General features: G+C 52.3%; 1 protein-coding gene across 1 annotated transcript; it reads left to right on the top strand.

Annotated features, from left to right (window-relative positions):
- The first annotated feature begins 549 nt into the window (after positions 1–549).
- On the top strand, positions 550–7949 carry PPP1R15B (protein phosphatase 1 regulatory subunit 15B). Its single transcript, XM_048328090.1, has 2 exons — positions 550–2120; positions 5332–7949. Exons 1-2 carry the CDS (start codon positions 711–713, stop codon positions 5542–5544), a joined length of 1623 nt encoding a protein of 540 aa, XP_048184047.1. The 5' UTR covers positions 550–710; the 3' UTR covers positions 5545–7949.
- The last annotated feature ends 5963 nt before the right edge of the window (positions 7950–13912 follow it).

Raw genomic sequence — 13912 nt, 5'->3', positions numbered from 1 at the left:
TCTCCTGCATTGGGACCCTCCGGTGTCGGGAGCCTCCTGGCTGGAGACGGGAATGGGATAAAAAAAGGGGATGAAAGGCACATCTGTCCACACCTCTGCCCGCACGTCTCCCGGCAAATTCACCGCACATCTGGGCACACATCTGGCCGCCGCACTCTCCACCACGCCGAGTCCTGGGGGTCTGCGATCCGCCTCCCTCAACCCCCAGGGTCCTCCAGCTCCTCTCCCAGTGCGCTCCTCACCCACCGCTGCCCCTGGGGCTGACAAAGTGTCCCCAAAGTGTCCCCAAAGTGTCCCCAAAGTGTCCCATGCCCAACCCCGGGGGGCACCGGGGTCCCCCCGCGCCCCCCCCCCCCCCACCCCGGGACCCCGCCGCGCCGCCAGGGGGCGCTGCCGCCAGCCGCGCGCTGGCTGATGCAATCCCGCGGGGCGTGGCCAAGATGGAAGTGGGCGGGGCCTCGCCGACACCGCCCAATGGGAGGCGGTGACGCGGAGTGGGCGGGGCGGAAAGGGTGACGCCCCTCCCGTCCCTCCGGGGGCGGGGAGCGCCGAGGCGGCGGCGCCGCCATTTTGTGCTGAAGCTGCCTCAGGATGGAGTCGAGAGCAGAACCGGAGCTGCCCGCCGCCCCCCGAGCCTTCAAACTCGCCGCCCCGCCACGGAGCGCCGCTCCACACGCACCTCCGCATCGCTGGCAGCGCTGAACGGCGCCATGGAACACAGCGGTCGCGAACGCGCCGGCCCCGGCTTGGGATGGGCCCGGTTGGGCCTGGCCGCGGCCTGGCCGAAGCTGGCGGGGCCCAACGCGGCGCCCGCGGGCGGCTCGCCCCAGCCGAGCCCGCCCTTCTCGTGGCTGCGGGTGGTGTCGCAGCTGCTGTCGCCGCTGCCCGCCCTCCTGCAGCGGCTGCTGCCCGGCGCCGCGCTGAGCTCCGCGCTGTGCCCCGCCAAGGCACCGCCGCCGCTGGTGCTGCTGCCGAAGGCGGACACCTCGCTGGACTGGGTCGAGGAGGAGCCCCTGGAGAAGCGGCCGGAGGGCGGCCCGGAGCCCCCGGCAGGGCTGTGGGAAGCCGGGTTGGTGCGGAGCGGCCTGGGAGCCCTTCCCATGGACTGGTACGTGCTGGGCTTGGAGCAGGGCAAGAGCCACCTGCCCCAGCCCCTGCGAGCCGAGGGCTTGCCCGAGGCTGAGTTCCTCCGCAGCAAGCGCCTGGCGTTCCTCCAGCGCTGGCATCTGCCCGTGCCGGACCCCGACCATGGCTACCACAGCCTGGAGGAGGAGCAGCAGCAGCAGCAGCACAGGGGTGTCCGCCGAGAAATGGGGGAGCAGCGCGGCGATGCTGGGGATTTGGAGCAGCCCGAGGATGCAGGGAGACAGCCTGGAGGCGTCCCCGTGGAGCAGGAGGGGCTCCGGGATGCGGCTGAGGAGGGAGAAGCCTTAGCTGAAGAGGAGGGTGAGGACTCGGAAACAGAGCAAAACTTCCCGATTTCCACCAGACCTGCCTGTGCGAATAAGTTAATCGATTATATCATCGGAGGAGTATCCAGTGGGGAGGAGAGTGAGGATGAGGAAGACTGGGATGATGATGATGATGATGATGGGTTTGATAGCGAAGACCTGCCCTCGGACTCAGAGGCCGACAGCCAGGACGGGGAGAGGCTTCATCTGTGGAATTCCTTCTACAGCTTGGATCCCTACAACCCTCAGAATTTCACAGCCACCATTCAGACGTCTTCCAGCGATCCGGGAAAGGTAATGTCGGACATGGAGGAGGAGGAGGAGGAGGAGGAAGACTCGTGGGCAGAGTCCTCTGAGGGCTCTCCTAGTTCCGAGGAGGACGAGTGGGACTGTGACAGCGTGGATGAGGCAGAAAGCTTGAAACTTTGGAACTCGTTCTGTAGCTCGGACGATCCCTATAACCCTTTAAATTTCACGGCGGCCTTTCAGACAGCGGAGAAAAAAGGGACGCCGCCGGGTTTCGAAGGGGCAGAGAGGCCGAGTTCTGTCACTGCTGAGCACTTCGCCGTGTGTAGGCTGCAGCTGGAGAAACACAACTGCGGGGTCACTGACTTGGGGCAGCGCGGGATTCTGTGCGGGGAGAAAACTGCGAATTCCAAGCGGAAAAAGGTACAGATTCTCCTCATAATTTTGTGTTTCGGGATTGTTATTACAAAAAAAAAACAAACAAAAAACAACAACCCCACGCTGCGCCAAGCAGGGGGCGGGGGTGAGGTCACTTGTGCCAGCATTCCAGACCGTGCTTCCATATGTGCTGATTATTTCCCTGGAATGTTGTGTCTCATCCTTGGCACGTGATGGGAAATTTTGAGACACCGGGGTAATTAATTTCTTCTGTAGGCTCTCAAGTTGGGTTTCCGTTTTGAGGTGTAATTTTCGTTCTGTTTCTCTTGCGGCTTCGACGTCAGAGAAACTCCGGGGCTGGGGGGTGTAAATTTTTCCCTGAGAAACTCCAGAGCTGTGAGGGGGTTTCCCTGGAAAGCACCAGTTTCGGTTAAAAGGAAGTTATTTAGGTTGGTTTTCTTTTTAACCCAAGCAGGCTTGTCCGTGTTCTGGAGTAAACTCAAGTTTCCATACAAACTATCCCAATATTCCCATTTTTCATTTAAGAGAATATTAAATATTACAACATTTATATGATAAATATATGTAGTTATTTATACAACAGTTATTTATAGTAGGGATGTCATAAAAAACTGGACTTTTGAGCCCAAACCGGCAGTGTAATTTGATTTTTTGAGGGATTTGGGCATGCCTAAATCCTGTACTAGGATGCAGAGAAATAGGAATTCGTCCTAAATTTTTGTGGTGCTGCAGATGTTCAGGGTGGATACCTCAAACATCTGGATGAGGGATGGTGGAACAAGTCATGCAAATAGAAAATATGCATCATTCTTAAGTGTTTTTACAGCAGATATATTTATTTTCTCCCTTAATTTAGATTAATAATTAATTTAGAGCGCTCCCAAGTCCCAGGGCTGCAGCTGCAGCAGGAATTTTTGGCCCAGCTGCTGCTGGCGATCCCGTGCCGTGGTGAAAGAAGGGATGAGCTGGCTGCAATATCCCAAATGATGTCAGAGCCTCGGGAATTGTGCCCCAGGCTGGCTCAGACTGATGTAAAAAGGCTGCAAGGTGGGGACGGGCTGATGTAACAGCTCCTGAAGCAGGTGCTTGCATCAGGGCCAGCCACAACAGAGCACAATCCCCAGGTATTCCCGGGAATTCTTGGGGTCATTCCTCCAGCTCAAGGCCATTCCCACTTGGAATCTTGCAATATTTACGCTCCTAAAGCCATAAAAGCTGGGAGCGTTTGTTGCACTCAGCACTGCTCTGAGGGCACGTGGGACCTGCTGGCCCTGCTCCCACAGAGACCTGGGATCAGGGGATTTCTGGATCCTCAACTGCTGATTATTTTTGGAGTCATCTCTTCATCCTATCCTTGGACATGACACGTCCAAGGCCGGGTTGGAACAGCCTGGGACAGAGGGAGGTGTCCCTGCCCGTGGAATGGGATGAGCTTTACATTTCCATGGTTTTTCCTGCTTCCAGGAGTATTTGTCCCACAGCAGAGTTTGTTTTTGAGGAATCAGTCCTGCTTCCAGAGGTGCTGACAGTTCAGTTTGTGCCTTTTCATACCTAAATGCAAAGGCACAAATAGTTCAGCAGGAGCCTGAAATAAGCTGGGTTTAACTCAGACTTAAATCCTTACTACAGTCTTCATCTAAACCCTGCCAAGTGGAGATCCTGAGCCTATAAGTTCCTTTATTTACTTAAAATAGCTTAATAGCTGTTAAAAATACACACTTTCGGTGTGTGTATTTTTAATTTCATTTCGTCAGCTCCACCCCCAGCTGGAAATGGAGGAATTGTTGCAGTCACGTAGGGATGAGTGTGTTCCTTCCTTATCTTATTCCGGTTCCCGTGGTGACTCCTGGTGACTCACGGGGCTCTTGACTCAACAGCCGTTCTGCCCTTTATTTTTTGGGGGGGTTTGTTACGTAACCCGCAGCAATCCCAGCCGTTTTCCTGGAGCACATTCCCAGCCCGGAATGTCCTGGCACGGCCCTGGCTGAGGTTACGACCCAGGGAACGCGGTGTGAGTTCACAGAGGCCTCTTCCAGCGTAGGGGAAGAGGGGTCCGGGACACAGGGGTTGGAAGAGGGTATAAGGGAATTAACAGGGGGGTTTTGCAGAGGTTTTTCATGTACTGCCTTTTTCTCTGGCAAAGTGTAACTTAGTAACAGGAGAGGAAAGAATTTTGAAACTGTTTCGTCTCCTGCACGCCTAAGAGAGGAGAGTTTTCTCCCCACCTTATCCCAAAATTCAGCAGATCTTATGTCCTTGGAGGTCAGATTAGGAAAGTACTGAAAAAGCCATCGTACAAAAGATTGAACTCGATTTTTAGGGTATTTATGCCCAGTTAAAGAAAGGTAGCTTTGAACTTGGTGGTATTTTTCTCTATGGTGTGCAGAAACCTCAGATCCCATTATGAAAGCAACACCACAAATCCTCAACCCCAACTCACCAAAAAAGGAGGAAAAAAAAAGAGGAAGTTTGCACCGGCACCAGTTTAAGACAGGAGCCCCTAAACCAGCAGGGAAATACTCACCAGAATTCTGGATTTACCACAGGAAAGGGGGCGGCCTTGAGTAACTCTGGAGTAGCTGAGGAGTATTTTAGTCCAGGCAAGTCAGCAGCTGGGTGGTTTTAAAGCTGAAGGTGAAATATTTTGGGCGGGAATGGGGAGTGAATCATGGAATCATGGAATTCCAGCTGGTTTGGGTTGAAGGGACCATGAAGCTCATCCCATTCCATGAGCAGGGACACCTCCCACTATCCCAGGATGCTCCAGCCTGGCCTGGGACACTCCCAGGGATGGGGCAGCCACAGCTTCTCTGGGAATTCCATCCCAACTCTTCCCTACCCTCACAGGGAAGGATTTATTCCTAATATCCCATCTAAGGCAGCACATGGAATCCTGGAATTGTTTGGGTTGGAAGGGATCATCCAATCCCACAGGCAGGGCCACCTTCCACTATCCCAGGCTTCCATTTTACCCATTTTACCCATTTTACCCATTTTGCCCATTAGCCAACCTGGCCTGGAACACTTCCAGGGATGGGATAACCACAGCTTCTCTGGGAATTTCATTGCAGTCTGGAATTTCTTCCCAATATCCCATCCAGCCCTACCCTCAGAGAAAATTCCTGAACCTTCCAGCGCTTTTAGGTGTTTAAGAACTTTCATTGAAAACCCAAACCATACCCATTTAAAGTTCCATTTGGTGAGAATTCCTGACTCAAATCCTTCTTTTTTCCAGGTCACATTCCTTGAAAAAGTGACTGAGTATTACATAAGCAGCGAGGAGGACCGGAAAGGGCCCTGGGAAGAGATGGCACGGGATGGATGCAGGTTCCAGAAACGCATCCAGGAGACTGAGGAAGCCATAGGATATTGCCTGACCACAGAGCACAGACAGAGGGTATTCCATAGGCTCCAAGAATCCCATTCCCAGAGGACTGATCCCTTCTAGCACCTTAAAACTCCTGGAAGTTGCCTGACCCTTTAAATTAATGAAACCTCTGAATGACAAGTGGCAGCTGCATGTGCTGAAATGGGGAGAAAAAGTGGGATTTTCCTTTTTCCCACTTGGATATTGAACAAACAAATTCCCGTTTTGCTCTCCAGATAAAATCCCTGGAGCTCCCTGAAGGGTGAGGGTGCTCTAATTGCATTCCTGTTAATTAGCACTTGAGAGAACCAGACTGCTTGGGGTTCAATCCATTCCCAAAAAATGCCTTTTCCTGCCATACCTTGGGAAGTGGGGACTGTTCAGTTGGATTTTTGCACTTTGGAAAAGAAAAGGAAAAAAAAAAAAACAAAAAAACAAAAAAAAGCAAAACCTATTTTGAAGGAAATATTTATGGGGTTCATTCCCTGGAATTGCAGTTTTGATTTAAAATTCCCTGAGGAATGTGCTGGTGGGGGTTTTTTTTGTGCTTTTCCATCTTTTCCACCTTCTCCAAAAGCCTCATTTATAAAAATCTCTTCCCTTAAGGGATTTTTTCCCTGCTTTTTGCATGGAATAATCCAATGTTGGAGTGTTCCTGGAGCTTTTTGAGGTGTGATTATTCCAGTCAGGAGCACTGGGGAGGCCTCTGGTGCGTCACAACCCCTTTGGTTTGATTGATTTGAAATAATTCCCTCCTCCAGGATTATTCCAGAGGGTTCTGGCTGCTTGTGCACCAAATTCCTTGGCTTTTAGGGCAAGGAAATGCCTCATCCCAATCGATAATTAAAGCTTCGAGGTACTTAATGAGGCTGTGGAAGATGCTTGAATTTAGGGAGGAAAATTCCCTAATTATTTAATTAATCTTTGCTGTAATTCTGCTTTGGGAGAGGGTTTGAAATGAATTTTTATATCCAATCTGCTTGTCCTGATAATTTGAAGGAGAATTATCTTGGGTTTAAGGAAATTTATGGCGAAATTTTCCTATTTTCTTTCCCAAAAAATCAGTATTAACTCTGTGTATCTGCACTGGGGTCACTAAAAAACATTTCAGTGGGAGGAGAAAACTCTTTATTTATATTCCTAATTTAAAATATTAAATTATTTTAGTCAAAAATTGTTGAGGGGAAAAGGGGGATTGGAGCTGGAGGTTGGTGTGGGAATTTTCCAAGCAGCTCACACGAGGGAATAAAACCAGAAAAATTCCAATGTTTGCACAAAGTTGGGTGAATAAATCAATTATTTGTTCAGCTGGCCAGAATAATTTCCCTTTTGTAGAGCAAAAACCTAACAATGCTTTAATTTTATCCTTAATTACTTCCATTTTTAATTTGGAAGAAAACTACGGGGAGAAAATGATTTATTCCTGTTTTATCCTGGCTTGAAAAATCCCAGAATTTTGGGATTTATCCTTTAATTTTCTTGCCAGAAGTGGCTCTTTTGAGTTGAAAAAATCACCTTTTTGTGGTGCCAGTACAACATTTAGGGGATTAATTAAATTAGAGTTGTGTGAATTCGAATGGAGCCCAAATTCCAGCTGCAAATGCCATTTGCCATCCCCAAAACATTGGATTCTCCTTTCCTCCAAAAAAATTCTAAATTGGAATCACACCCTCAAATCCTGAGAAATCCACTTGGAATTTCGGAGGATTTTGCTCTCTCACTTTGGATCTGCTTTTTAATTTAGGGGAAAAGTGGAATTCCAAGAGGAAAAAATGTGTGGATTTATGGTCAGTGGCGCTGACAATTCCAAGTGCTCCCAGGAAACCACACTACACTCATTTTTCCATGGATCTCCCAGTTCATTTTTTCCCATGGATCTCCCGATTCCTGGGATCTTTTGGGAACGTGGTGCTTCAGTTCTTTATGGACAACTCGGATTTCTTGGTGCTTGGGAGAACCTTGGGAGCGCTGGGAATCGACAGCTGCCGATGTTTGCTTGGAAAAACGGAGAGATTGGATCGAAACAAGGAACAGCTGCTGCTTCCAAAGGGCTGAAACCTTGGAAAAAAGGAGGGGTTTTATCCATCTGCAGCATGTCCAGCATTCCCACTGCTTGGATGAGCTTTCCCCCCCCCCCCCTCCAACCTCCTGGTTTCCAGGTAATCCAGCGGGAGATGGAATGGAATGGACACAAAATCCATCCCTGAGCATCTCAGAGCTCGGCGTCCCCCTTTTTCCTTATCAAATCCCTTCAAAAGTGTGGGGTGAGGGGGTGAAAGCAACGCTTGGAGGGCTTTAAATCAAAACTGTGATCAGCAGATTTTATTTTTGTATCGTTTCGGGAAAAGTTGGATTTGGCTTTCTATGGATTTTCCTTGATTTGTGGCGGCTTTGTTGGGTTTTTTCTACCTAAAGTTCTATTTCTGTACATAAGAAACTATTCAGGACTAATCTGTGCGTTGTAATAAAGAGATTTGCAAGATAAATCGGGTTTGATCCGGGAAAATTTGGGGGGAAAAAAGCTGAAAAATCCAAGGATTTCTGGGTGGTGAGAAGCTGTGTTTGTCATTCCGGGGCGTTTTAGAGCAGGGAATTCCATCACCGGGGCTCCTGTGAAGCTGGAATTCCAGGCAGGAGCTGGGAAGGAGGTGGCTGGAAGTGCTTTGTGCCCCAAAATTGGGGGTGGAGGTGCCTGGAGGCACCAACTGGATTTTTCCGGGGATTTCCAGGGAATGGGATGAAGGATTTTTGGGACCTCAGCCAAAACCCTGCTGCCACCTCCTTTTGGAGCAGGGTCAGTGTCACCCCAGGGCTCTGCTCCACCTGTGGTCATGCCCTGGGAATCTCTGCAATGCTGGGAGAATTTTGGGGAGAGATTCCAAGTTCCTGGTGGTTTATTCCTTAAAAAAAAAAACAACCTTCACTCAGAATTCCCACCTTGGAGCACAATCCATGATTCCCCCTCACGTTTCACCTCCTTCATCCCTAAGTCACCCCAGGGTTGGTTTTCCTGAGTATCAGGATATAAAACTGCTGGAATAAACAAGGAAAAACATGGGAATTTCCTGCATTATTCCTGGAAAAAAGCTGGATATGGGGAACATGGGGGTTTTAAAGTAGATTTTTAAATTCGGAATAATTTGCTGCCTCTAAAATCTCCCTAAAAACGAGCATTGGGATTTCTCCATGCAGGAAAAAAGGCTGGAAGTGGCACAGTTGGTGTGCAGGGAACGCTTCCCTGGGCTTGGCAGCACATCCAGCTGCCATCTGGAACACACAAATCCCGCTGGGAATTCTTTATCCCATCAGCACCAGGCTGCACTTGGAGGAGAATAATTCCTGCTCCGGAGCTTCAGCTTCTCCACATGATTGAGGAACTCGTTTGTTGGAGCCCCTGAGCTGCTGCTTTGCAAATTAATGGTGCTGCGGAGCTGGTTTGATCCCAAAAACCCAGTTTTTTCTGGAGCTGGGAGGCAGGAGAAGGCAGAGACATGGAATTGTGCCGGATTCCAGGGAGAGCCCAACGTTCCAGCCCCACAGCCTCGGCCTGCTGGGCTCTGAGTGGGATTTAATCCAAGGGTTTATTCCAGTTGTTCAGAGGGGATGAAGTCCTGAGGGAATGAAGGATGGGAGTGGGGTGGGAGCATCCCTCTGCCCTCGGGATAATGCCAGGATAACAACTCTGCCTGCTCTCCCTGCTTTCCTGGCCTGGGGTTTTTGGGATGGTGCATGGAATTTTTCCTGAGGCACATGAACTGTCTTCTCCACCTTCCTCTCGCTCACCAGGTCTGCTCCTTCCCGCCCAAAAAAAATCATGGAATGGTTTGGGTTGGGAGAGACCTTAAAGATCCCTTGGTCCCACCCTCTTCCGCTATCCCAGGGTGCTCCAACCTGGTCTTGGACACTTGCAGGGATCCAGGGACAGCCACAGTTTCTCTGGGAATTCCATCCCAGCCAGGAATTCCTTCTCAATATCCCATCTAAAGCCCCTCTCTTTAATCCAGCGAAACCTCAGGATGTGGGAGTACGCCCATGGAGAAGGAGCTGTTTTCCTCCTTTCTCCTTCCCCCTTTTTTCTTCCCTTCCCCATCCCTGCCCCCTCCCTTCCCTATCCCAAGAAAAATCACCTCACCAGGAGCAGCAAATCGGTGCCCACTGAGCCCTCTTGGCATGCAGAGCACAGCCCCTGGCACCAGCAGCTGGAACATTGGGATATCGGGATCCTGGGATCCGGGCCCAGCTCCCTCTTTGTGCCGGGAAGGAACAAAGCTCCAGCAGAACATTGGGATTCAACACCAATTCCCGATCCTTCCCGTGCTCCCCATGCCTCATCCCGGGCTGTTCCCGGTCTCTGGGATAATTTGGGTTGGATCTGAGGTGAAACAAGGTGCTGGCACAGAGGGAAGCAGAACCAGGTGGGAAACATTCCATTCCCAGAGCTGGAAGGATGTTTTGCTGGCATCACTCCTCACTGCATTCCGGGAGCCATGGAAACCAGGGCTTGGATGGAGTTCCTGGGTGGATGTGGCCCTGGGATGGGTGATCAGAGGTTGATAAACATCTGCTCCCTGCGTGTCCAAGCCCCAGCATTCCCACCGGGAATGATCCCGGGAGCAGCACCGCCGGCATTCCCAGGCACCATCCCCCAAATCCCAAGGAATTTACAACCAGCCAGAAAGAACAGGAGGCAATTCTGGTTTTTCCTCAGCAACTCCTGTTCACCTGGGGTGATTCCTGGTTTCTGCTCCAGCTGGGAATGCCGGGAGGGCACAGACACCCCGGGATTGTGGCTGCGGTGTTCCCAGCCTGGCATCCAGGTGGATCCTTGGAGCAGGGGGAGGAGTGACAGGGGCACACCTGGAGTGACAGGGGCACACCTGGAATGACAGGGACACACCTGGAATGACAGGGACAGGCTGGCGAGGATGCCCTGGCACAGAATTCCCAGAGAATCCCTGGCTGCCACATCCCTGGAAGTGTCCAAGGGCGGGTTGGACAGGGCTTGGAGCACCCTGGGATAATGGAAATCGTCCCTTCTTTCCTTAAATCCTCCCAATCCAAACCATTCCATGATTCCAGTCAAGAAGGGGACAACGCGCGTCTCGGGGCCATCGCTTGGGGCCACCTGCGTCCCTCGCTCTCCAGCCGCATTCCTGGTTTGGTTTTTTTTCCCGGGAATCTTTTGTCCAGGAGGTGGTGCCAGAACCGTTCGGGACTCGCGGCCAGCGCCGCCGCCGAGGCCACCACCCCCGCTGAGGTTGTCCCCAAGGTGACGCCTCCTCCCAGCCGGCCCCTCCCATCCTCTGGATGAACCTTGGGATGGGAAAACCCAGGGCGGGAGCAACAGCCGCCCCTTTGTGCGCCCGGTTCTGTGACATTCCCGCTGCCTGAGCCACGGCTTCCAGCAGGAAGCGTCCCCAGCCGGGCTTTGTGTCCCTCGGCGGGGTCACCACGGGCTGGGTGTCCTCCCTGCCGCTGTCACTGCGCTGTCACCCGCACCACGCATCCCTTTTCCAGCTGCTCCCCTCCCTTTGTTCCCTGGTCCCGCCGTGGCTTGGAGGCTTGGAATGGTGTGGATGGAGGAGGAGGTGGCAGCTGGTGGCTTCTCCATGGGGACCTCGGTGCTGGGCTGCTCCTGTTGGGAGCAAAATGCTCGTCCCCAAACCAGCATCCGTGTCCAAGGCCGTGGATCTTCCTGCAGGACGCATCCCTGCTCATCCCGCTGTCCCCTTCCTCTTCCTGGTGTCCCCAAGGCTTTTGTTATCCCGGGAAAAGGCAGCAAATCCGCCTCTCTTGGAGAGGAGATGGAATTTGGGCATCCCAGGAGTCACCACAATCCTGAACCAGCTCCAGCCTGAGCTCCTGATTTATTTCCCTCAATCCTGGATCCCTCCACTTCCCTGTCTTGTTCCTTCCTTGGGGGGAAAATGAGGAATTTGGGGCACAGTCACAGATGGATGGGGAAGGTGGGAGTTTGGGATTTGTGTGTGCACAGGAATCACGGCAGAGCCACCCAAGGGGATGGATCCCTGTGGATAAGAGCGGATGTCCATCCCTGGAAGTGTCCCAGGCCAGCCCGGACAGGGCTTGGAGCAACCTGGGATGTGGAAAATGTCCCTGCCCGTGGCACTGGATGAGCTTTAAGGTCTCTCCCAACCCAAACCAGTTTGGGATTCCACGAAAACAAAAAGCCCCGCTGGTATTTCCCTGTTGAATTTCCATTGGATTAAGATAGAAGGAAATACAGGGAAAAAATTCCCCTGTGGGAAGCAGTAAAAGCCGATTTATTCACCTGGCAGGAGAGAGAGCCTGGAGCTGCTCGGGGTTGTTGGCTGAAGGTCCTACAAAGCCTCCAAAAACCTCAGTGTGGTTCATCCCAGGTCTCCTTCCCAATGTGCCTGATGAGCCCATTCCCAGCAATTCCCATGGAAAACTTAGGGAGTATTCCTGGTCAGGGAAATTCAACCCTCCCTGGGGGTCGCTAGAGAGGGAAGGAAATCTTTTAGGATCAGATGAGCTTATCCAGCCTGGACCCTGATCGCACATTCTCTGGAGTTATTGGATACTCCGGATAATTGGAGAGGTTTATCCTGGGGCTGGAAGGGGAGGGATGGGCACAGCGAGCTCCTGATGTGGCACCAGGGGGACAAATTATCCCATTCTGGAAAAGGTTTTTCCTCCAGAGGATGTTGGGAATTGAACAGGGAATGAGCACGGCCCCAAGGCTGCCAGAGGTCCGGCAGCGTTCGGACAATGCTCCCAGGGCTGCACAGGATTTGGGATATCCCGTGCCAGGAGCTGACTGGATGATCCTGATGGATCCCTTCCAACTCTGAAAATTCCATGACTCCATGAAGAAAACCCTGTCCTTGAACCTCTGCGGCGGTGGCTGGAGGAGCCGCCATTCCCAGGAATTCCATGGTTATCCCAGGTTATCCCACAGAGCCTGCAATGGGATTTGGGCGTTTTAGGAACGGCCTCTTGCTGCACTTGACTTCCTAAAACCATTTCCGCCCTGATGCCCCAAACCATCTCCACCAGAGCTCCCCAAAACCACGACGGAAAAGGCTCCGTGCGGCTGGATTTGGGTTGCCCTGGGATGAAGCCGCCGCTGGTGCATTCCCAAGGAATTCCCGGCTGTGGAAGCAGAGCTGCCTCCCTGGGGTGATCCGTGACCTCCCCAATCTCGGGGCACATCAGGGAGTTCCCCTGGGCACGAACGGGGCGGTGAGCGAGGTTTGCTCCTCAGCGGGTTCAGGGGTGGTGGCACGATAAGAGGGTGGCACCTCCCCGGTGTCACTTTGGACCGGGGCCAGCCCACACCCAGGCAAACAGCCCGAGCTCCCAAAAATTGCTTTGGAATTTTTTACTCGGAGCTCCCCCCCCCCCCCCCCCCGTAAGTGTGGGGGTCTGAGGATTTGCTCACCACCCTCAGCTCCCAACCCTGGGCATCCACAAGCTCCCCCCTATGGGTTGCAGCCAAATGTTTCTCCTAGAGAATGGAGCTTTTCCAGGTGAAACAATCCTCATGTCCCAGGGAATGGAGATTTTCCAGGTGAAAAATGCCCAGGTTCCAGGGAATGGAGATCTTCCAGGTGAAACAATGCCCAGGATGGTGGCAGCGCCAGGGTCCCATCAGCTGCTCTCCCAAAGGGACCAACCAGACGTGTTTTTCTCATCCAGTGGTTCAAAGAACTCCAGGAAAAGCTTTCGGGGAACTGGTTTCCCCAAATCCCGGCGGGGAACTGTTCTGACGTGGGGGCTGAGCTTCAGCTCAGCACGAGAAACCCTGAAATTGTTCGGTGGCCGTGGTGGTGCTCGGTCAAACGTTCAGCTTGATCTTGGAGGTCTCTTCCAACCCTAATGATCCTAAAATCCCTGCTTTGGGCACCAGGGAGTTTTTGGGAACCAGGAAGTGGTTTTTTCCCTTCTTTTCTACCTCTGAGGCCTCTCCCGAGCCAGCATCTCCCTGCTGGTGCCACGAGCGGCTTTGCAAAGGCGCCGCTGAGACAGGAGGGCAAATTGGCTCCTTCAATCAGCGGCCCAGGTGCCTCCCAGACCCCACCTTTGGCCTTAAAAGACATTTAATTGACGGCTGCGAGAGAAAATACCCAGTGGGCAGCCCCAAAAGTGCCGCAGATAATCATCAGGGTGCCCTACATACGGCTTGGCTGCGAGATCAGACGGGGCAGAAGAATCCGACATTGTTCCAAATGAACAGGAGAGGGAAGTAACAACTCCATAATTACTCACCTCGACTTAATTGATGGTAATTACAGCGAGTAGGCAGTGGAGGAAGCAGTGACGGGCTGGCCCTGGAGAGTCACGGCGAGGGCGGGGAGGGTGCCCTGCGCACCGCGGCTCCGAGGGGGTTAAACTCCATGGGTTTGGTCGGGAATTTTTTTTCTTTCTTTTTTTTTTTTTTTTCCTTTTCCCTCCCTCCTGGGTT

Source organism: Corvus hawaiiensis, chromosome 24 (assembly GCF_020740725.1).
Source record: "Corvus hawaiiensis isolate bCorHaw1 chromosome 24, bCorHaw1.pri.cur, whole genome shotgun sequence".
NCBI lineage: Eukaryota > Metazoa > Chordata > Aves > Passeriformes > Corvidae > Corvus > Corvus hawaiiensis.
The sequence above is the reverse complement of the archived record's forward strand: the minus strand, read 5'-3'. Positions and strand labels throughout refer to the sequence as shown.